Here is a 23845-nt window from a genome sequence, read left to right on the forward strand (position 1 = left end):
ATAATTAATGTTTGTTTTTTGCCAATGGAATCACCTACATAATGCCTTTTTTTTTGTGCTATTGATTTTTTACTCTTTTATCAAAGATATCATTGATGGAATGAAAAGACATCAGTAATATGTCATTAGTATTTAAAGGGTTTTTGAAAAATTTTATGCGAAATGAAAATTTCAACTTAACTTCATTGACACAATCATTGCTTATTCTATCAATAAAACCTAATATAAAAAATCATGGACATAGCAAGTGAAGCTTCATCTTCTTCATTTTTCTCTGTTCTTACTCTCTTCTTCTCTTTTATATTATCTTCTCTACTCTTTTTCAACTATTCATGTTATTTTTCTCTTCTCATCAAGCATCATCTTCTTTTCTCATCCTAATGTATGTTGTTTTCCTTCATTTTTCTTTTTCTTTTGTTTTTTTTTTAACAATCTCTTTTCATTTATTTCCTTTTTTTTTTTTTAATTCTCAACGGAAACTAACCACACCATAAAGGTAAGACTTTTTCATTCTTTTCTCTTCTTTATTTGTGTGCTTTTTTTTTTTTAGCATTATTTGTTTTAGGTCATTATTTTTGTTCAATTTTATGTTCTTAATAATTTATGAATTAATAGTTGTGTTAAATTTTAGTTGTTATTGAAATAATTTTTGCATTATTTTGTATTTATTTCATTTAGAATAATTTTTTTTTTTGTAAATTTAGGATCACAAATATTACCACTTAGAAATAATTGTGTTCAATTTTAGTTGTTATTGAAATACATTTTTTCATTATTTTGTTGAATTTTAGTTTTTTTTTCAATTTTGTTGTTCAATTTTAATTAAATATGTAGGATTAATTTTAATTATTATTTTGAATTTTTGTAAATTTAGATCATTTTTTTACATATTTAGGATTATATATATTACCACTTAGAAAATGAGAATTTTTGTGTGAAATTGAATTATTCTAATTTGTTGGAATAAATTGGATAAAATCAATTGATTTGTAGCATATATGTTATGTATTTGCAGGTTTAAAAATTTTTTGTAGCCTCCTGTATGTGGGAGGTGCTACTAAATATTTTTTTTAAAATAGAAATTGCTTAAATTTTTTTTTGTTAATTTGTGTATATGCCTAGAGAATAGTTTATTGCACGTCGTGAGGACAAGATCACTGCTAGTTCTTCTGGAAAAAATGTTGACAATCACGAGTCATTAGGTGTCAACCAAAAATAGACACCTAAGGCACATGCATTGACTCATGATGTGGGGTCGTTGAGTGCAATGTTGCAATGGGGGGTCTTTTTCACAGTGGGTATAATTTTTTTAAAATAATTTTATTTAATGAATGTAATTTCAGTCTTACAAACATTAAGGCTACAAGAAAAATAACATCGACTTTTAAATCATTGATGGAAATTTCATTGTTTTAATAAAGTTTGGTTTCCAAACATTCTCAATAGAAACCACAAGTTGATACATGGTTTTCAAGGTTTAAGGTTAGTATTAACTTAATTTTTTTTTTTTATTATAATTCAGTTAGTTTATTGAAATTACTGAAATTTTTCTTTTATAAATTTTTACTGCAAGAGAAAATTTGAATGAGAAAGAGATGATTATAATGTTGTGAGGAGGGACGCTATAACTAGATAAGACCAAAATCAAGAGATATATATTTTTTTCAAAATATATATATTTTTCATTTACTAATAAATAATTTATCGGTAATATATAGGTTGCGTGATCTTTGGTACGAGACTTAAAAGAAAACAAAAAAAATATAGAGAGAAAGCGAGCTTCCAGCCTGAAATGACATGGCAGTTTGGAATGATTTCAAATCGCCATATATGTTGGATAGTAAAAAAATGATGGTCTAAAAGCAAAAAAATGTTCACGGTTCTGTTACCATACACACCAGCGGCTCTGTTTTGTTCATTTAACATGTAAAGCATAAGATAAGATTTTTTTATTATATCTATTTTTTTATTAGTTATTTTTTATAAATATATTTAGCTGATAATATTTTTATCTTGTAGGCAAGCGTAATGGAGCTTTTTGTTGAAACACATGTGTTAAGTGATGACCACAAAAAAAGAGTGCAACAGTTTATGGATAAGTGAGCTTAGCATTATATGGTATGTTGGTTTTCTATATAAAAAAAATTTTAGGTTATTATTTCCTTGAATTTAATGACTTTATTTTTTTTTTCTTTTTAGGATACATATAACAAGTTGAAGGAGAGATACAAGGATAATTGTTCAACCCATCTGGATCTTGATCCAGAATTTTGGTTGGAGGTAGGATCGTCTGGTGGGCTCGATAGAAATCAGGTGTATGGACTTTCTAACATTACGACTGCAAACTTACGGATGACCTATGGTGTTTTGACCGTTGAATACTCGCACTTGGTTTCGAGCACTTAAACTTTAGAGTTCGTGACGATGCTAAACCATTGAGTACAGGATCAGACGACCCATCTTTATAAAAAATATAAATGACTCACTACGGATTATGAAGAATTTCATCGAGTGGTAATGAAAATGGGATCGAATATGAGTCATCCATGTGCTTTTTATTGGCCCTACGATCTTGGTGATAACCAACCTTCTCCTTCTTCATCGCCGTCTTTATTTTAGATTGATTGTATTTGAATTTAAAAATGTTTAAAATTTATAATAAATATTTAATTTTTATATTATTTAGAATTTCTTTTTATATATTTGATTTTTATTTGATTTTAATTTATTTTAATTATTTTTCTACTTTTGTTCAATTCATTTGTTTTTAAAAATATTTTAATTTATTACTGACGGGGTTACTGACTAAACACTTCCATCGGTATATTCCAAAGAATTAGAAAAGAATTACTATAAATACTATTGCTACTATTAACTCTCCGATGAAATTGCAGATGGTATTTTATTGGCGATAAGCTATATTTACTGACAGATAAATAAAAACACAAATGAAATTACATATGGTTTTCCTGTTGGTAATATATTAAATTTACCGATGGATTTATCGATAAGATAAAATGGGTAGATTTTTTTTGCGAGCTTTGTTCGTCTATAAATCCATCCGTAAATTTATTAACAACGGACTCACCAACAGATCATAAATTAATAACAAGGGTTTTTCTGAAGGAATGTTTTTGTTCATGATCCTGTCAGTAAAATACGTATTGATAGATTGTGAGAGTAAATATTGATGAAAAGTACCATTGATAAAATTGTTAAATTTGATAGTGTCTAAAGTTACATGTTATAAATATCTAGCAAAATATCATAGCATAAACACTTTAATAGTAAAATTAAAAAAGACAAGAGATACCAAGTAATACAAGCATAAAAAAATTATATTTTGAGTGAAAAATTAACTAAATGAGTCAAAAGGAAGTTAATTTAAATGTGTGAAATTGGTTAAGAGAAAGTTAATTGATAGGCGAGTCATGAAAGAGAGGAGATATAATAAACACGTCAGTTGAGCATTAGTGGATTGACTTCTTCTTCTCTTTTTTTTCTTTTTAAATCCTGGGAAAAGAGAAAAGGTAGGTTAAATACACAAAAAATGAATTTCAAAGGTCATTACCTCCACTTGGGTTATTTATTCTAGCCCATTTTGATGATTCCTTGAATCGGCTCATAACAATTTTTTTATGTAATCATAACTATGATTATATTTCTTGAATAAATATGTTTGTTTTATAGGGCTTAAAATGAATATATTATCAACAAAATAAATAAAAAAATAATGAGGGTGGGTGAACCTTTCACTCACGCACCACATCCAGCCTCTTTTGACTATGATCAAATATTCATGTAAAAACATAACCCAACTACTAGATTGTGTGACACACAATACTTGATGTACAATTATTATCTTTAATAACCATTCTAATATAATAAATACTTGGTTAAACAATCATCATAAATAGTTTTGATATGTTAATGTAAAAATATTTTTTTAAAAATAAAAAAAATATTATTTTAATATATTTTTAAATAAAAAATATTTTAAATTATAATTATTATTATCCTTTCAAACATCACGAATATAAAATTATGACAAGAAAAGATATATCCACCATCTAGTTCATATGGAAGCCACACCACTTTTTTTTTTTTTTTTTTTTTTTCTCGGTGCTGGTCACCTCAACTTAGTAATCATTGAACATGACTTGCTATTTCCAAGATACTAATGTTTTTATTAATAAATAATAGAGTCAAACTCAAACGATTCCTCGAGCGACAAACTCATATTCTTATTAATAAATTTCTTGCTCAACTCATGATCATATTAATTAACTTTTACTTGCACATCTTGATGATACATGAACATCAAGTAAGAGAAATATCTGGAGTCCCCTCTCCATGATTCATAAATGTAGCTGCAACTCTTGGATTACATGAAGATACTTGTCTTCAATTTCTTCACGTTTCATAGAGACATAAGCTTTAGAAGCATTTATTTGACTTGCTTCTGTCCGTAATTGCTGTTCTGCAACTAGGACATCTATCGAATATTCGCCTTTAATCACTTGAAATGAAAATAAAAGCAATCTATCTTGCCTCTAACATTGAAATCGAGCATCCGTTTGCCGAAGGTGGTTTGTTCTGGCTCGATAAATAGCTTGCTTCATCAAGATCTCTTTCAGTGAAAAAACCTGGTTGTTTAGGCTGAGGCAATTCATCTTCATTACCCAACATCAAAACCACATGTGATATGTTTGGTCGATCTTCTGTATTTTCTTGCACACACAACAGCCCCACATGAATTGAACGTAGGACTTCAGACAAATAGGGTGTTTCAACTCCTGATCTCGCAACCAGTTCCAGAGGCCTGCCTTGCTTGAACAGCATCCAAGCCTGATAAACAAAACCATGCTATTAAGAACACATTATCTATTCATGCAAATTCTGTTTTTCAAATTGTTTTTCAAAATTTCTTCAGTTTTTCTTCAAGTATTTGAAGTGTTCATGTCTCATAAGCATGTGCAGGCATCTGGTACTTAACAAAAGCACTCTAGTATTTATTGAAATGAAACAGTCAAAGTGACATAACTTTCACACTTACATGCCCGATAAGGTTGAGGTGGTGATCTGGGTGACTGAATCCTCTGTTCCTATAGCCACTCACTATCTCTAGCACCAATACTCCAAAGCTGAAGACGTCTGATTTTAGCGAGTAGAGTCCATAATTTGCGTACTCTGGAGATATGTAACCACTGCAAGTATTCATAGAATTTTAAGTTCCATTCGCAGACTATGAAGATAAAATGCGTATGATGGAGATGACACTTACTACGTTCCAGCCACTTTATTAGTATTGGCTTCAGTTTCATTTTCTCCAAAACTTCTAGCCAGGCCAAAGTCTGAGATTTTTGGATTCATTTCGTCATCCAACAAAATATTGCTGGTTTTCAGATCTCTGTGGATTATTCTTAGTCTCGAATCTTGGTGAAGATAAAGGAGTCCTCGAGCAATCCCGTTGATGATGTTGTAGCGTTTAGGCCAATCTAGCAGCAAGCTATGAGTCTCATCTGCCCAAGTCAATCCATTATGGCTCTTATCAGTTGATAAGTGGTAAGTGACTACCAATGAGTTTTTGTGTTACAATTACAAACACATACATGGCAGAATTTGTGAGAATGAAATTGGGGAAAACTACTCTTCTCCTACAAGGCCACTTTATGGAAGCTCAATAGATTGTAGAACAATTCATAGAAGCTTAATAGTGCTAAATTTGAAAAATTGGAGTAACTTTTTGAAAAGGTTTTGTGAGATTCATACCAAAAATATAGAAGTCCAAGCTTTTGTTAGGCAAGAACTCGTAGACCAGCATCGTTTCATCACTTTGAATACAGCATCCAAGAAGCCTCACTAGATTCCGGTGCTGAAGTTTCACAATATGTTGGACTTCATTTTTAAACTCCTCAAGTCCTTGTCTTGAATTCTTAGAGAGCCTCTTGACAGCTATTTCTCGTCCATCTGTTAATGTTCCCTGTAAATAATGACTCAGCATCATAAGCAAATCATGCGATGTCTTCTGAATTCTTAGAGAATTTCATGCAGCTTGTATCTGTTCAGGAATTCTTTCCAATCAGTCATCCTTTTATGCTAGAAAAAGGTTGGTTCCGTAGTGGAACAATTTCAATACCACAGAACTCCATTGGTGCCTGGAGTTTGTACCATGAAAACTCAGAAGCTATTATATTGCATGACTGTTTATGGATAATTATTACCTTATAAACAGGTCCGAAACCCCCTTCTCCTAGTTTATTGGAATCGGAAAAGTTATTTGTTGCAGAAGCCAACTCATCCATGTTAAAGAAGGGTAATTCTAGTTCTTCCTTCATGTCATTGTTGTTTGATCTTCTTTGCATTTTTCCTGTCAGCATAACTTCTATGGATTGGGGGGGGGGGGGGGGGGAAGAAAGAGAAAGACAAGGGATCTCTATTAGCTGGTAAACTCAAGATTTTCATAGCATCAAACACAACGGAATGGGTCGATAAACAGAATTCCAGTGGACAACAGAATAGTTAGATTTTGATGGTGTGAATACTTACTACTTTTCTTCGGCATCTTTTTCCAAACATAAAAGACCAAGCATAGGCCAATAAACAGAATTCCTGTGGACAACACAGTGGATACTACGATCCTTTCCTTCACTTTGGATTTGGTATTAACGCTTGCAGAGCCACCGTTATCTATAACATGGTAGAGAAAAAACTGGTGTTAAAAAGAGGAAATGCCAAATGCCAATTGTATTTGTTTCGTTAGTTATTAAGGGTGGAAAGTTTTTCTACTCATTATAAAACAGTATCATTTTGGGTAGGAGAAAAACAATCCATCATGTCACCAACACCAAGTGACTAATCTAGTTGTTTGTGTGTTTGTTTTCCCTGAAAATTTCAAGTACTTTCATGCCAACTAATATATTATGCTATCAACACAAGCATATATGCAAGCTACTCTCAAGGATCATGTTATATGAATAAATATAAAGATAACTTTCTTCTCATGAATTTGATTTCTAGTTATCTGAAAGATAACTAGAATATATATTTGGAAAAAAAATCATTTAGATGTAAAGCAAAAAAAAGTATCAACTATATGATGCTTAAGGGTCTTAATCAGGTTTCTTTTAGCCATATTTTAAGAGAAGGAAACTCTGTTGCTGATGATAGCCTCGCAAGGAAAGGTCTAGACACGCTCACAGACTATATAGCTTGGTTTTAATATTCTTAAACTTTGTATCCTTTTGCCAGTAGCTTTATCTTACTGGTTTTCTTTCTGAAAATATTTCAAATTTTAATAAAAAAAAAAAGAGCAAGAGTGACTTTTCTAGTTGAGGATAAATTCATACCTAGTTCTGATGCATCCATCCGTATAAAAATGTCTTGCTCATTTTGAAGGAAAGTTCTCATATCAATCAAATCATTGAACCAAAGCAAGCAACCACTTCCTCCATCCCTGATGTCCAGGTTTGTATACGCAGTACAGCTGCAGTTCTTCAAGCATGTGTTCTTGCACTCCTCCAGGTCCATACTCCTGTTGAACCATGATTTTCTTGTCTCCGGCATCTTCACACCCGAGAGCTTCCGAAACCCATCTCTGGAACAATTTAGTGCTGTCTTTCTAACGCAACCACTTGACCAATCTGTCTTGTCCCAGTCTCTAGGAACTTTTGGTACAAATCCTTTCAAGCAGCTACACACCGGAGAGTTGTTAATGCTACAGATACCATTTGCGCCACAGAGTGCATAAGTTTCACAATTATCTGTATTTGCTGTTTCATAAAGAAGCCAACTTTGAGTTTGTTCGATCCAGAGGATGTGCTGGATATCACCACTCTGAGGTAAGACGACCCTCCAATGCCTTGAGCTATTATGAAGTTGCTCTGTGTAATATATCTCCTTCTCATTATAAACAAATTCAAATATGTACACGGGATTTGGTTTTACTTGAGGCATGCCACTGAACTGCAAGCCATTCCATGGCCCAGCTCGATGCTTCGGCTTCGAATCTTCCAACAGTAGTAACTCCGGATATCCTTCAGGAACAAGGATGCCTGTAATATTACCTCTGGAAGGATCATCAGGTGACTTCCATGATGTCACGTACCAGTCCATGCCAGTTTTGATATTCCGTCCTACCTTCATGCCCGGTATTAGTGTGTTGCCTGGATAATCAAAACTCTGCCACAAGGAGTTCTCCATGTTATTATCACCCTCCTCTTTCACAACAAGGTTTCCTGTATCCAAAAGCTGCGCAACTGGATTCCTAGCAGGTGTTGAGGTGTTGGAAGACCAAATGATGCTTCCACTACGATTGAGAAGAACAAGAATTCCTTCGTTGGTAAGCCTTACGACTCCTGATGAATCGTTAAGTGGAGTTTCTCTGTTGGCAACCCAAACTGCTGTCTGGACAGATATTTTGCCATACCATATCCCCAAGTATCGGCTTTTGGATTTCCCGGGGCTGAAAAATCCTAATTCATAGGTCCCGCCAGCTGAAACTATAGTTTCTCCATCTCTAATGAACTGGGCTGTGTTTATGGTGTCAGTAGGTGTGGCTGTTCTTACAATCAGAAATGAAATGAAGCAGAAAACGAGCATGGGGATGCAATCCATTGCTGCTCGTGTTTCTTCAAGGAGCTCACTTCGTTTTATTATGAAATGTGAAAATATTCGTCTCAAGGAATTGCCTATTTAACATCACAATTAGTCTACGGGCCGGGAGAGCTAGCAATGCTACGCTACAGAGATCTAGGTAAACGCAAGTCTTTGGAAATTATTGGCTCTGAAGTGACCCTTGTATTCCAAAAACGGTTGACACTACTTTAAGACTTAAAACAGCAAGCTTAAGGAATCATTTACTTTGAAAATTGAGGCTAGTGGACTCTGAATTACGACCCAATAAGATTAAGATCTCTTTTCCATTGCTTGAGTTCGTTGGAATACCAATCTTCTGGTACAGAGAACACCAACCCAATCTTGAAAATCTAGTCGAATCATGGAAGTGGCATACCACCAGACTATCCTCGTTGCTTCCACCCACCAATCAAGGCTAGTGGAGCGAAGCTTATTCCTTGTCAAGTGAAAGAGGCCAAGAGCAGTCGGTGCTGGAGATCGACTTCAAGGGAAGACTGATCCGCCGTATATTCATTCATAGCTGTTTATTTATTTATTTATTTTTAAAGTATTTTTGAAAAAAAAATAATTGTTTTTTTTTTTTTATATTGTTTTGATATATTAGTGTTAAAAACAATAGATTGCATTGCAGTTTAAAGTTAAACACGTTACAAATATAAAAGAAAGTATATTAGTATAAATATTTTAATAGTAAAATTAGAAATGCCAAGACATGCCAAGATAATAAAAAATATATTTTGAGTGAAAAGTTGAGTCAATAAATCTAAAGAAAGTTAATGTGATTGTGTGAAAAGGGTTGAGAAAAAGTTGATAAAAAAGAGAAAATAAGGCTTCAGTGATTGAAACCTATGGAGCTAATAAATCATATTATATGAAAAGAAAGGGTGCCATGTCCGGATCAGAGCTAAGAAAGAAAATTGAGAAACGCAATTTATAAGCTATACAAAATGAAAACGACAGAAAAATTAACAGTTAACCTATGCTTGTGAGAAGTTGGCCACATTATGCAAACGATGCAATTCTTGAAAGGACGAAAATTCAGGTTTGAAAGTTTAATACAGAGATAACTTTGAACCTACACACCAATACTATTGAAATCTGATATCACCACCCAATGAATAACAATTCACAAATAAAAAGTATAAAATAACACTATAAAGACAATTATTCTTTGATAAATCAATTAAAATTTTTAAAGAATTAAAGTGAGAGAGAAAACTCATCCTTCCACACTCACAAAGAAAGATAAGGCAATCTAAATTATTATTAATTAGGGATTTATATTTTTAATGGAAAACAACACCATTTTTTTTTTAAAAAAAAGAGTTCGGTCTAGTTATAAAATGTTAAGAATTTTGCAGGGGCCTAGGCCCCCACTAACCTCCTCCTAGCTTCGCCCCTACTTGTGAGCACTTGGTGACATAACTCACATACAAACAATACAACTCTAGATCTATCTAATAAAATCTCAGAGACTCCCAAATATTACCTTAAATTTATCATTTTAGTTGTATGTATGGATTTCAGGACCCAATAAAAACATGGTAACATAGTATTATGGTTACTCAAAATAAAAAACATTATCACCTTTTAAGCATCCTTCCTAAGGCAGAATACATTCTTGGTTTTGTTTTAAATTTGTAAGAGTTTGTTGTGTTTTATCTTTGATGGTATACCTATAATATTCATGACTTTAGTGGTAATAAATATTAAATTGCGGATACTTCTAACTCTAGTGTTATTAAATATTACGTAGCAAAAAAAAAATGGTATTCTTGAATCTAACCTCAATAAATAAACCAATAAAATAAATTTAAATCAATGCATCCATATATTGTTTTTATCTTTTTAAAGAAAAAATATATATCGTACACTGGATTTGCATTTCACAATAAAAATTCACATATTAATTATATAGTGAAATACCTAAAAATACAAGAGGTACTTAGAAATAAATTCAAAAAAATCAACAAATTGTTTAAGAATTTTTTGATATTCAAAAAGTTTTTTTTTACCTAGATATCAAAATAAAAAAGTGTGAAAATAAAAGAGTAAAAAAACCAGGTGTGTGTTTTATGAAACACAATCTTGGCCCTAAATAGTTGGGCAGGCTGGGCCTGGCCCAACATAGCTCAATCTCAGTTGTTTTTTGAATTTTTTTTTGAAATGAATTAGACTAATTAGACCGGCCCAGTACTGTTACTGGTTTCAGACCAGTGAAACCAGTAACCTGACTGGTCTTCTTTGCTCAATCTCGCCTTTCGCTTCCTCTTTCTCTCGCTCTCTCTATCTCTCTCTCCTGCGTGTTTTTTTTTTGTTCCTCTGTTCGTGGGTTTTCCCTATTCCTTTTTGGTCTTTCAATTCGTCCTCTGGTTCTCTTAGCACCCCAAATACGACATACCTAAGGTAGACTGCATTGTTTATTGTCTGATAAAATTTAAAGTCTTTTTGTGTTTTCTAGTTGTTGATTCGTCTATGGTTTAAGAAAAGTTATCTAAGGTAAAGAGATCCTTATCTTATTAGGTAAAACCTAACTATTCTAACGTCAACAAAAGAATTTTAATATCCGGAATACGTCTTACGTACAAGATCATAACCCTAGATATTTAAAAGAAAAAAAACAAAATAATTTTTTTTGAATTTTGAAATATTGGCCTAGTTCTCGTGACTTTAATAAACTGGTTATTAAAGCCAAAATGCATGCTAATATATATATATTTTTTATGAAGATACAATATGATTAATATATATATATATATATATATATATATATATTAGAGAGACTTAGCCGTATTCATGAAAATAAAATATTTTTTTTTTATGTTTTGACAAAAATCAAATATTTCAATACCAGATTTATATCTTTACAGTATAAAAATACAAACCAATATTGATCAAAATACGGTAAAATATTTGCGGAAAATTACAGATTTTTTGAAATAATTTTTTCAAAGAAATTTTTTTTTCGTTGGGCCGAGCTCGACCAATGTGGCTGGGCTGGACCCAGCTGGCCTAGCCGGGTCACTAGCCCAAACCAGTGACCCGCTGGATTCTACCAGCCAGAGTGCGTGAATAAGTCACGCACGCTTGCTACAGCCATCCTGTAATTAAATTCCAAGTGCACAGTGTTTTGTGCATTATTTTGCCAAGGTTGGAGTTACCTAGAAGCAAAACGAAGACAGCAACATGTTTTGGCTTTATATCTTCCCTGTTTTGTTTGTGTTAGGCAGTTATCGTAATTATGGTTAGTAACAGATGGTTTAAAACCAATGAATGCCAGCATATAATGCTTACAGCTGTTATGCTATTATTAATTGTTGTAACTAATAAGTTTACGATTATATTTCTTATGTATAAAGAGATTGTAAGATCAGTTTTTGATAAATAAGAAAACTCTGTTTCTTCATGGTATCAGAGCCAGAACTTTTCTTCCCGATGGCTTCAAGCAGTGTTCCCAGTATCTCCATTCCCAACATCTCCCATCTTGTCTCTGTCAAACTATCTGATACAAATTATCTTGTATGGAAAAGCCAGGTAAAACCTTTCTTACTAGGCCGGAATCTTTGGCGTTTTATTGACGGCTCTCATCCTTGCCCCTCCCCTCCCCTTTCTCCTTCTGATAAGTCTGAGTCCTCTACTTCGTCTTTGGCCAATCCTAACTATGTCTCTTGGTTTCAAATTGACCAAAGCCTGATTAGTATTCTTCGTGCTACACTGTCTGAAAGTGTTCTTTCACAAGTTATTGGGTTCTCCACCTTGAAGGACATTTGGGATTGTCTCAAACAAAATTTCTCATAGCAATCCCTTGTCAATTCTGCCCAGCTCAAATTTCGCCTCTTCTATTACCAAAGGTTCCAAATCCATCTCTGAATACCTTGCTCATGCCAAGAGTTTGGCTGATGAACTCACTGCGATCCAGGAACCTGTATCCAACTCTGATCTGGTTACTTATGTGCTTCGCGATTTGGGTCTTGACTATCAAATGATTGTGACGGCAATTTTAAACTTCCCACCACTTCCTTCCTTCTCAGACCTACGAACTCGTCTTCTTGCTTTTGAAGGGCAACAGGCCTTAGCAGCTTAGATGACTCCTGTGGCTTCCCCTGCTGCTTTTGTTGCTGCCCGCTTCAACCGTGGACCCCGTCACCCGCGCCTGCGTGACCAACCCTCTCGTCCCTTTGGTGGTTCATCTCAAGTTCACCTTTCCTCTAGCCCAGGCCAGCCTTCCCACTGTGCTCCACGCCTTTCCTCATTCTCTCAAGGTCTTTTGGGTCCTCCACCCTCTCGCCAGTCAATTCAATGCTGGAATTGCCAACAATTTGGTCATGTTCGAGCTAAGTGCTCTTATCTTCGTGCTTTTGCTGGTATGCATGTTACGTCCTCTTCAGACCCTAACTGGTATTTAGACTCTGGTGCCACAAATCACATGACCCGTGATGCGTAAAAATTTCACTCTGGCACTCCATATGCAGCTTCTGATCAGGTTGTTGTTGGTAATGGTGACACTCTCCCTATCACTCATTCTGGTAACCTTTCCTTTTCTTCTGGTCCTTTTGTCTTCCCCCTTTCTGATGTTCTTCATGTCCCTTCTCTTCATAAAAATCTTTTATCTATCGCTCAATTTACTCGTGATTTTAATGTTAGTATTACTTTCTTTCATTGGGGATATCAAATTTGTGACTTACAGTGTGGTGTTGTTCTCTTTCAGGGCCTATGTAAAAATGGTCTTTATCCTATCTTTCCAGCGTTATCATCCAGCTCCAAGCAAGCTTTTTCTTCTAGCCTTGCATCGTCCTCTTTATGGCATCGTCGTCTTGGTCATCCCTCTAATAAAGTTCTTCACACACTTGTCTCTCGCTCCTTATTAGGTTCTTTTTCTCGCTTATCAAATTCTCCCTGTAGCCATTGTGCGTTAGCTAAATCAATCAAACTTCCCTTTTCATCTCATGACCATTGTTCTACTGAGCCATTTGCTTTAATCCATTCAGATGTGTGGATATCTCCTGTTGTTTCTGTTTCTGGATATCGCTATTATGTCTTGTTTACGGATGATTACACTCATTATTCATGGATTTTCCCTATGCGTCTTAAATCTAAAGTTTTTGGTCATTTTTCTACTTTTGCTATGTATGTTAAAACTCAATTCTCTTTGTCTGTCAAACAATTTCAAAGTGATGGGGGGAAGGAATATGATAACCTATAATTTAAACAGTTTTGTGCTATTAATGGCATTGTGCATCGTTTTTCTTGTCCTCATACACCCCAACAGAATGGGTTAGCAGAGCGAAAACATCGCCATATTGCTGATATGGGTCGCACCCTCTTACACACTGCTCACATGCCTCATAATCTATGGGTCGAAGCATTTTGTTCGACAGTTTCTTTGATTAATCGACTTCCAACCCCTATTCTTCAAGGAACCTCCCCCTATAAGTTATTATTTGGCGTTTCCCTGGATTACACATTCCTTCGTGTTTTTGGATGTATTTGTTACCCCTATCTTGGAGATTATGTAACTAACAAATTAAAACCTCGTTCTCTACAGTGTGTTTTTGTTGGCTACAGTGATCGTCATCATGGTTACCGCTGCCTCCATCCTCCTACAGGTCGGCTCTATGTTTCTCGCCATGTCATTTTTCATGAAGACCAACTCTATTATGCTATTGTTTCTAAGCATGTTCAAATCTCAGATCTTGTTGTAGTCCCCGTGGGCTTTCTTCCTAATCCACCAGCTCAGTCCATTACTACTGACAATTCCCAAACATCAGCCTAGTCCACCTCTAGGTCAATTTCCTCTCCATCTTTTCCCGTTGAACCTAGCTCTTCACAACTAGCCCTCATAAATTCTCCACAATCGGCTGTATCATCCCCATCCTCAGACCCACGTGCTCCAACACCATCAGACTTATCTATCTCTTCTTCAACACCTGTCATCGAACCTCTACCGCCAAGTGACCGTGTCAGTCTTGTGCATACGCGGTCTAAATCTAGAATTGTCAAGCCCAATCCCAAATATCATGCCAATTTTTCTACTCGGTACCCCGTTCCTCATGTTTTCTCTGCTTTAGTCAACACAAACATTGAACCCACATGTTACACCCAAGCCTCTCGTCATCCCGAATGGAAACAAGCCATGTTAGATGAGTATCATGCTCTTCTTCAGCAGGGCACCTGGTCCTTGGTGCCGTCATCTCCTTCACTCAACACAGTTGGTTGCAAATGGGTCTTCCGAATAAAGCGACGATTTGATGGAACAATTGAACGATATAAGGCACGTCTTGTTGCCAAAGGCTTCCATCAACAATCTGGTGTTGACTATTTTGATACTTTCAGTCCTGTGGTTAAGCCCACAACCATTCGCACTATTCTCTGTCTGGCTATTTCTTTTTGATGGCCTCTTCTGCAACTCGATGTCAAAAATGCATTCTTGCATGGCTCCCTATCCGTCGATATATGTGGCAGCCACCTGGCTTTGCTGATCCTCACCGGCCCAATCATGTGTGTAAACTTCATAAGGCTATTTATGGCCTTAAGCAGGCCCCTCGGGCATGGTTTCAGCGTTTTAGTTCTTTCCTTCTTCGTGTTGGCTTTACTCAAAGCAAGGCTGACAATTCTATGTTTATTTATCATGATCACCTTTCTGTTATGATCTTGTTGCTATATGTCGATGACATCATTCTCACTGGTAGTAATTCTTCTCATCTTCTTGCCTTTCTCCGCACATTGGGTGCTGAGTTTGACATAAAAGATTTGGGGCGTTTGCATTATTTTCTTGGTGTGGAGGTCCATTATCACCCTATTTCCATCCATCTTACTCAAAACCAGTACACCGTTGATCTTCTTAAACGCAACAATCTCTTAGACTGCAAACCTGTTTCTACACCCATGACTTCCAAAGGTACCCTTTCTTGGACCCATGGTACTCTCCTTACGGATCCTACTCCTTATTGACAGATGGTTGGCGCCTTACAATATCTCACCATGACTCGTCCAGATATCTCCTATGCTGTTCAACATGTCTCTCAATTTATGGGATCACCAAGTAATGTTCATTTTGAAGCTGTCAAACGGATTTTACGTTATCTAAAAGGCACTCTTGGAGTTGGCCTTCCCATTTGCAGGTCTCCTGACTATTCTTTCTTAGTAGCCTATTCTGATGCAGACTGGGCTGGATGTCCTGACACTCGCAGGTCCACAACCGGGTATTGTATATTCTTGGGACCCAACCTCATTTATTGGAGTGCCAAGAAGCAGCCCACAGTTTCTCGTTCCAGTACCGAAGTAGAATATCGCGCCCTTGCCTATGCCTGTGCCGATACTCTGTGGATTCAAGGTCTCTTAACTGAACTTCGTTGTCCGCTTACCCGTCCAGTTTTGCTTAATTGCGACAACCTGTCTGCCACATACTTAGCCGCTAATCCTATCTTCCATGCTCGTACAAAACACATTGCTATTGATTATCATTTTGTTCGTGAACGGGTTGCCTCTGGCAGTCACAAAGTTCAGTTCATCCCTTCTCAACTTCAACTTGCAGATGTCTTCACAAAAGGCTTACCAGTTGACCGTTTTGAACATCATGTTTCCAAACTTGTCACCTATCCGGTGTCTAGTTTACGGGGGAATGTTAGGCAGTTATCGTAATTATGGTTAGTAACGGATGGTTTAAAACCAATGAATGCCAGCATATAATGCTTACAGCTGTTATGCTATTATTAATTGTTGTAACTGATAAGTTTACGTTTATATTTCTTATGTATAAAGAGATTGTAAGATCAGTTTTTGATAAATAAGAAAACTCTGTTTTCTTCAGTTTGCTTTTCCTCTGGTTCTTCCTCTTTATCTGTTTTTCCTTGCTACTGGTATTCGTGTTTTTTTTTCCCAATTCGTCTGAGCTTGATCACGGATCTTGCGGTTTTGAAAGAGGTTCAACAGTCCCTCTTCCCTGCTTCCTTCTCCCTGTGCTACCCAGTGCACATCCCTCTGTTTCCTTTCTTTATTCTCCCTGTTCTTTTTTTGCTGGTGTGTCTGTGTCCTCCTCCTCTCCTTTCCCCTGTCTTCTTTCCTCTCTCCCTTTCTGTCCCATCCTCTCCTCTCCTTTTCTCTTCTCTCCTCTCTCGTTCCTTTTCTCTGCGTGTTTTTATGCTGTCTTTCCTCTCTATGTTTCTGTTTTTCTCTCTTTCTGTTCCACTCTTCCCCGTTTTCTCCCTTTTTTTTTTCTCCTCTGTCTTCTCTCTGTTTTTATCACCTTTTTCCTCCCTTTTTTCATCATCTTTCTCTGGCTTTTATAGCCAAAGAATGGCCTGCAGTGCAACGTCTAACTTGGTAACGGCATGTCTGAATAGTAGCCGTGAAACATTCCCTATAACTAAAGCACTTTGCTGTTTTTGTTGCTAAAATGGCTCCATTGATAGCGCTCATTCACTGTTGAAGCTGTTGCGGATGAAGAAGGTGATCAACAGTTGTTAAGGAAGTGACGTCGTTTGCTAATTCAACATGCATATTTCTGATTTGGTCCTTGGATGTTTTTGCAATTTTGTAATTAAGGATCCCTTGATTTTAGCGCCTTTTCCGGTTTGGTCCTTGGTTTCGGATTGTTTTAATCAAGTCCCTAATTGGCCATCAAACTTTAATAATTATGCAATTAAACCCTGATTTGATCGAATCAACTTTTAAAAATTATAATTGGACCCTAGAACTTTAATTTCTTCCAATAAAAGCCTAAATTGACTTAAAAAAATCAAATTTTCTTACAATCCAACCCTCCATAAATTCAATTAAACCTTAGATAATATTTAATTGACTCCATAAACATTTGATTTTGAACTTTTCTTCCTCAACTTGAATGTTCTTTGTCAACAAGGCTCTCATTAGTAAAAAATATAACGCTAGATTTCAATTCTTGTATTTCTAAACCTTCTCAACCAATTCTGACATTTCCTCGGCATTCCAGCATCCTTTTCTTGCTTCCATTATTTTTTTGATTTTTTCTGAATATATTTCATTTTTTGTATTTTCTTATTTTTTGTGTGGGAACCCAAAAATAGATAACAATAAATATAACTATAAAAAAGCTAAGAAATCAGGTTTGAAAATATGATACACAGATAACTTTGAACTTAGATACCAACACAATTGAAATTTGATATCTCACCCAATGAATAGCAATTCATGAATAAAAAATATATGATGACAACATGAAAACAATTGTTTTTTAATAAGTCGATTCAGTTTGTTAAAAAACTAAAGCAAAAGAGAAAACTCATCCTCACACACTCACAAAGAGAGATGCTGCAATCTAAATTATTATTAACTAGGGATTTATATCTTTAATAGAAAACAACAACGTTTTTCTTTTTTTTTAAAAAAAAGTTTGGTCTGGTTATAAAATTTTAAAACTTTTGCAGGGGCCTAGGCCCCCATTAACCTCCTCCTAGCTCTTTTCCTACTCGTGAGCACTTGGTCACATAACTCAAATGCAAATAATATAACTCTAGATCTATCTAATAAAATCCTACGGACTCCCAAATATTACATTAAATTTATTGATTTCGCTGTGAGTATGGATTTTAGAACCCAACAAGAACATGATAACCTTGCAATAAAAAAAAGATAGCATGCATATTAAGTAAATATATAGACTTGCATAAGATATAGAAATACAATCCTAGCATATATACTAAATTTTTATAAAAATATATATTTAAACAAAACCAATTTAAAGTAATTACTTGTTGAAGATTTTAGAATATAACCAACCTCAATATTTTGTTGTTGCTAAAGTTAAAATTATTTATCGTTAAGGCTTTATTGGTTTTCACTTTGTGCAAATAAAAACTCACTTGAATAAACCTCACAAGATTTCAACAACATTATCTTGTTTAGGTGCCCTTGTAATCAAGGTCCAGTAGATATAAATGAATTATCCTCAATGTCTTTCTACAATAATTGAAACTAAGCTCTAGATTATGAAAAAAAACAAAAATGAATAAAGCTTAAAAAAATCAGAAGATTTAAGATGGAAAAATACGTGAAGAAGAATGTCAAATTCTGTAGATAAATATATTAAACAGTGTATAAAAACCAATCCTGAAAACACTCTTCTTCAATCCTTTTTATAAACAATTTTAGAAACCAAAAAGCTGATAGAATTCTCTCATTATCAACTTTGTTTACCCTCCATAAAATTTGAATTAAACCAAAACATTTGTAGCTTTAAATTAGATGTTTTTTAAGTTGAAAAACTGTTCTACAAAAATTCTTCTGGAAGAAAACTAATCAGTTTTACATTCATGGACCAGAACTAGTAATTCTTTAAGGACTAGACTCAAGCACAAATCTAAGTTGGGATAAAATAATATTTTGTAATGCAAAAAATTATTTTTACAATACATCCAAGTCCAGGCCTCAACTGAGCCGAGCCGAGAGCCTAGTTTACTTAAGTCCCTCTCCTCTCAACTTTCCTTTTTTTATTTTGCTGAAAAAATGTTAATAATTTCCTGGAAATTAACCTTGCCATGGAAAACATTCAGCAGAGTTTTTTATGAGCACACGATCACAAACATCATGACCACGCGAAACAAGCAGACAAGTTTTCATAAGAATAAAAAATACAAGTAATCTATCTTGCCTCTAACACTGAAACTGAGCATACGTTTGCCGAAGGTGGTTTGCTCTGGCTTGATGAATTGCTTGCTTCAACAAGATCCCTTTCAGTGAAAAATCCTGGTTGTTTAGGCTGAGGCAATTCATCTTCATTACCCAACATCAAAACCACATATGACATGTTTGGTCTATCTTCTGGATTTTCCTGCACACACAATAGCCCTACGTGAATTGAACGTAGCACTTCAGACAAAAAGGGTGTTTCAACTTTTGATCCCGCAGCTAGTTCCAGAGGCCTGCCTTGTTTGAACAGTCTCCAAGCCTGATAAAACAAAAACCATGTTGTCAATAAATAACACATTGAAGATTTAAGGTGCTCAGGTTTCATTAAACATGCGCGGGCATTTGGTAACTGAATATATTGAAGTTAAAGATAATCTGTGACACCTACATGCCCAATAAGGTTGAGGTGGTGATCTGGATGATGGAATCCTCTGTTCTTATAGCCACTCACTATCTCTAGCACCAATACTCCAAAGCTGAAGACGTCTGATTTTAGCGAGTAGAGCCCATAATTTGCGTACTCTGGAGATATGTAACCACTGCATGTATTCATAGAATTTTAAGTTTCATTTGCAGACTATGAAGATAAAATGCGTATGATAGAAATGACACTTACTACGTTCCAGCCACTTTATTAGTATTGGCTTCAGTTTCATTTTCTCCAAAACTTCTAGCCAGGCCAAAGTCTGAGATTTTTGGATTCATTTCGTGATCCAACAAAATATTGCTGGTTTTTAGATCTCTGTGGATTATTCGTAGTCTCGAATCTTGGTGAAGATAAAGGAGTCCTCGAGCAATCCCGTTGATGATGTTGTATCGCTTAGGCCAATCTAGTAGCAAGCTTCGAGTCTCATCTGCCCAAGTCAATCCATTACATCTCTTATCAGATTCATAAATGTTGGTGAAGGAACAAGAAAAAAGGAGATGATAAGTTACGATCAGTGAATTTTGAGTTACAATTACATATGCATATGAACGATGCTCAATAGATGGCTAAACAATTGATGTCAAAACCATTTTGGAAGCTCAATAGTGCTAAATTTGAAACATTGGATTAGCTTTTTGAATAGTTTTGTGAGATTCATACCAAAAATGTAGAAGTCCAAGCTTTTGTTAGGCAAAAGCTCGTAGACCAATATATTTTCATCTCTTTCAATGCAGCATCCAAGAAGCCTCACTAGATTCCGGTGCTGAAGTTTCACGATATGTTTGACTTCATTTTTGAACTCATCAAGTCCTTGTCTTGAATTCTTAGAGAGCCTCTTGACAGCTATTTCTCGTCCATCTGTTAATGTTCCCTGTAAATAATTACTCAGCATCATAAGCAAATCATACGTTGTCTGCTGAAATTCTTAGAGAATTTCATGCAGCTTGTATCTGTTCAGGAATTCTTTCCAATCAGTCATCCTTTTATGCTAAAAAAAGGTTGGTTCCGTAGTGGAACAATTTCAATACCACAGAACTCCATTGGTGCCTGGAGTTTGTACCATGAAAACTCAGAAGCTATATTGCACGACTGTTTATGGATAATTATTACCTTATAAACAGGTCCGAAACCCCCTTGTCCTAGTTTATTGGATACAGAAAAGTTATTTGTTGCGCAAGCCAACTCATCCATGTTAAAGAAGGGTAACTCCAGTTCTTCCTTCAAGTCCTTGTTATTTGATGTTCTCTGCAAATCACCTGTCATTTTTCTTGTCAGCTATCAGCATAACTGTTATGCTTGTTTAAAAAATAGAAAGAAAGACAAAGGATCTCTATTTGCTGCTAAACTCAATATTTTTATAGCATCAAACACAACGGGGCTTTTGAACAACTTACAGTCATACCTTTACATTACTGAAAATCAAATTTATATTTTATTTTTTTAAAAAACCCAATCATGTTATCTAATGATCCAGAACTGGTGCAATAGGAATACTTAGATTTTGATGGCTTGAATACGTACTGTTTTTCTGCTGCTTCTTTTTCCAAACATACAAGACCAAGCATAGGCCAACGAACAGAATCCCAGTAGACAACGCTGAGCTTACTATGATCCTTTTCTTCACTTTGGATTTGGTATTAACCTTTGCAGAGTCACCGTTATCTGTAACATGGTACAGAAAAAATGGTGTTAAAAAGAGGAAATGCCAAATGCCTTTTGTATTTGTTTGGTTAGTTATTATCATTCAATTTCAGATTTCTACTCATTCATTATAAAACAGTATCATTTTGGGTAGGAGAAAACCAATCCATCACCAAGTGACATGCCAAGTCATGACTAATCTAGTTGTGTATAAGGGAAAATTAATAGCTTGGTTTGGATACGCTCAGAGAAACAGAAGGAAACTCTGTCGCTTGATAGCCTTGCTAGGAAAGGCTTGGATACGATCAGAGACTAGATAGCTTGGTTTTAAGATTTTTAAACGTTGTATCCTTTTTCCAATAGCTTGCTAGTTTTCTATCTTAATATATTTCGAATTTTAATAATAATTAAGAAAACGACTTCTCTAATCTGAGGATAAATTCATACCTAGTTCTGATGCAGCCATCCGTATAAAAATGTCTTGCTCGTTTGAAGGAAAGTTCTCATATCAATCAAATCATTGAACCAAAGCAAGCAACCGCTTCCTCCATCCTTAATGTCCAAGTTTGCATTACGCAGTACAGCTGCAGTTCTTCAAGCATGTGTTCTTGCACTCCTCCAGGTTCATACTCCTGTTGAACCATGATTTTCTTGTCTCCGGCATCTTCAAACCTCTGAGCTTCCGAAACCCATCTCTGGAACAATTTAGTGCAGTCTTTCTAACGCAACCACTTAACCAAATCTGTCTTCTTCCAGTCTCTTGGAACTTTTTGGTACAAATCCATTCAAGCAATCGCAAACTGGAGAGTGGTCAATGCTACAGATACCATTTGGACCACAGAGGTTATAACGCTCACAATTATCTGTATTTACTGTTGCGTAAAGAAACCAGCTTTGGGTTTGCTCCATCCACAAAAGGAGCTGGAGATCACCATTCTGAGTTGCGACGGCTCTCCAATGCGTTGAGTTATTGACAAGAGTTTCTCTGTAAAATATCTCCTTGTCATTAAAAACAAATTCAAATGTGTATATCGGATTTGGTTTTAACCGAGGCAATCCACTGAACCCCAGACCATTCCATGGCCCAGCTCGATACTTCACATTTGAATCTTCCACCGCTGCATACTCGGGATATCCACCAGGAATAAGGGTTATTGAAATATATTACCTATGGAAGGATCATCTGATGACTTCCATGATGTCAAGTGCCAGTCCATGCCAGTTATTCTATTTCCGTCCTAGCTTCGAGCCCGGTATTAGTGTGTTACCTGGATAATCAAAAAACTCTGCCACAAGGAGTTCTCCATGTTATTATCACCCTCCTCTTTCACAACAAGGTTTCCTGAATCCAATAGCTGTGCAACTGGATTCCTAGCAGGTGCTGATGTGTTGGAAGACCAAATGATGCTTCCACTACGATTGAGAAGGACAAGAAGTCCTTCGTTGGTAAGCCTTACAACTCCTGACGAATCGTTAAGTGGAGTTTCTCTGTTGGCAACCCAAACTGCTGTCTGGACAGATATTTTGCCATACCATATCCCCAAGTATCGGTTTCTGGATTTCTCGGGGGTAAAAAATCCTAATTCATAGGTCCCACCAGCTGAAACTATAGTGTCTCCATCTCTAATGAACTGAGCTGTGTTTATGGTGTCAGTAGGTGTGGCTGTTCTTACAATCAGAAATGAAATGAAGCAGAAAACAAGCATGGGGATGTAATCCATTGGTTCTCTCAATTTTTTATTTAAAAAATGGCTGGCCTTGCTAGATGTGAAAATATTCGTCTCAAGGAATTGCCTATTTAACATCACAATTACTCTACAGAGAACGCAAGACTCTGGAAATTATTGCTCTGAAGTGACCCTTGTGCTCCAAAAATGGTTGACACTACTTTAAGACTTAAAACATAAAGCTCAAGGAATCATTTACTTTGAAAATTGAGGCTAGTGGACTCTGAATTACGACCCTATAAGCTTAAGATTTCTTCTCCATTGCTTGAGTTCGTTGGAATACCAATCTTCTGCTACAGAGAACACCTACCTAATTGCTAAAGTACTAAAGTACTCTTTAAGTTAATATAACAGTAGAATGACACTCTTTAACAGCGTTCCAAAAATGATAATTGTTCCACAATTCATGATAGTTTCAAAAATTATATAAATTAATAAAAATTTTCAAAATATTATATTAAATTGCGTGCTATAATATATTTTTAACATGATTTAAATCAAATAACATATAAATCCTTAATTAAAAAAAGAAAAATAATTAGAAGCTTAAAATTTGATGTTTTGTTAATAAAATAGATCAAGGATAATATGCACTAGTTAGTGATCTTGTCTATAATTATTAGTGGCAAGGTCATGTAATTGTTTTTCAACTCTCTAGAATTTTCGGAGGGACTTAGTTTGTCAATAATTCCGGTTGTGTTACTTAATTTGCCTGTCTTGTAATTGTTTTCCAAAGTGTTTTTGCATT

The 23845-nt window shown here is 35.3% G+C and overlaps 3 protein-coding genes across 4 annotated transcripts; all 3 read right to left on the bottom strand.

Annotated features, from left to right (window-relative positions):
• Positions 1–4219: 4219 nt before the first annotated feature.
• On the bottom strand, positions 4220–8911 carry LOC118036984 (G-type lectin S-receptor-like serine/threonine-protein kinase At4g27290). Of its 2 annotated transcripts, none has more exons than XM_035042859.2 (7): positions 7350–8911; positions 6550–6690; positions 6225–6382; positions 5773–5983; positions 5285–5522; positions 5057–5207; positions 4220–4848 (listed from the first exon to the last, which is right to left on the bottom strand). In XM_035042859.2, exons 1-7 carry the CDS (start codon positions 8614–8616, stop codon positions 4543–4545), a joined length of 2472 nt encoding a protein of 823 aa, XP_034898750.1. In that variant the 5' UTR covers positions 8617–8911; the 3' UTR covers positions 4220–4542. The 2 variants fall into 2 exon arrangements, with proteins under 2 accessions (XP_034898750.1, XP_034898749.1); XM_035042858.2 differs by having other exon boundaries at positions 6225–6385; positions 7350–8907.
• A 10340-nt stretch (positions 8912–19251) lies between these two features.
• On the bottom strand, positions 19252–21907 carry LOC118036985 (G-type lectin S-receptor-like serine/threonine-protein kinase SD1-1). The gene is made up of 7 exons (XM_073411608.1): positions 21818–21907; positions 21251–21391; positions 20840–20985; positions 20390–20600; positions 19919–20156; positions 19691–19841; positions 19252–19561 (listed from the first exon to the last, which is right to left on the bottom strand). The coding sequence occupies exons 1-7, from the start codon at positions 21834–21836 to the stop codon at positions 19256–19258; spliced, it is 1212 nt and encodes a 403-aa protein (XP_073267709.1). The 5' UTR covers positions 21837–21907; the 3' UTR covers positions 19252–19255.
• On the bottom strand, positions 21883–23091 carry LOC140955988 (G-type lectin S-receptor-like serine/threonine-protein kinase At4g27290). Its single transcript, XM_073411673.1, has 3 exons — positions 22639–23091; positions 22148–22495; positions 21883–22065 (listed from the first exon to the last, which is right to left on the bottom strand). The coding sequence occupies exons 1-3, from the start codon at positions 23089–23091 to the stop codon at positions 21883–21885; spliced, it is 984 nt and encodes a 327-aa protein (XP_073267774.1).
• Between the last annotated feature and the right edge of the window lie 754 nt (positions 23092–23845).

The sequence above is a fragment of the Populus alba genome, chromosome 10, assembly GCF_005239225.2.
Source record: "Populus alba chromosome 10, ASM523922v2, whole genome shotgun sequence".
In the NCBI taxonomy this organism is placed as follows: Eukaryota; Viridiplantae; Streptophyta; class Magnoliopsida; order Malpighiales; family Salicaceae; genus Populus; species Populus alba.

Excerpts from the sequence above, each read along its gene's own strand:
- LOC118036984 (XM_035042858.2), bottom strand. The coding sequence starts at position 8,616 with ATGGATTGCATCCCCATGCTCGTTTTCTGCTTCATTTCATTTCTGATT. Across the intron at positions 6,691-7,349 it reads GATGGATGCATCAGAACTAG|ATAACGGTGGCTCTGCAAGC; the intron begins GTATGAATTTAT and ends ACCATGTTATAG. Across the intron at positions 6,386-6,549 it reads AAAGATGCCGAAGAAAAGTA|AAGTTATGCTGACAGGAAAA; the intron begins GTAAGTATTCAC and ends CCCAATCCATAG.
- LOC118036985 (XM_073411608.1), bottom strand. Across the intron at positions 20,986-21,250 it reads AAAGAAGCAGCAGAAAAACA|GTGATTTGCAGAGAACATCA; the intron begins GTACGTATTCAA and ends GAAAAATGACAG. Across the intron at positions 19,842-19,918 it reads AATAAAGTGGCTGGAACGTA|TGGTTACATATCTCCAGAGT; the intron begins GTAAGTGTCATT and ends GAATACATGCAG.
- LOC140955988 (XM_073411673.1), bottom strand. The coding sequence starts at position 23,091 with ATGGATTACATCCCCATGCTTGTTTTCTGCTTCATTTCATTTCTGATT. Across the intron at positions 22,496-22,638 it reads AGAGTTTTTTGATTATCCAG|TATGCAGCGGTGGAAGATTC; the intron begins GTAACACACTAA and ends GGATATCCCGAG. Across the intron at positions 22,066-22,147 it reads GCGATTGCTTGAATGGATTT|AGATGGGTTTCGGAAGCTCA; the intron begins GTACCAAAAAGT and ends AAATTGTTCCAG.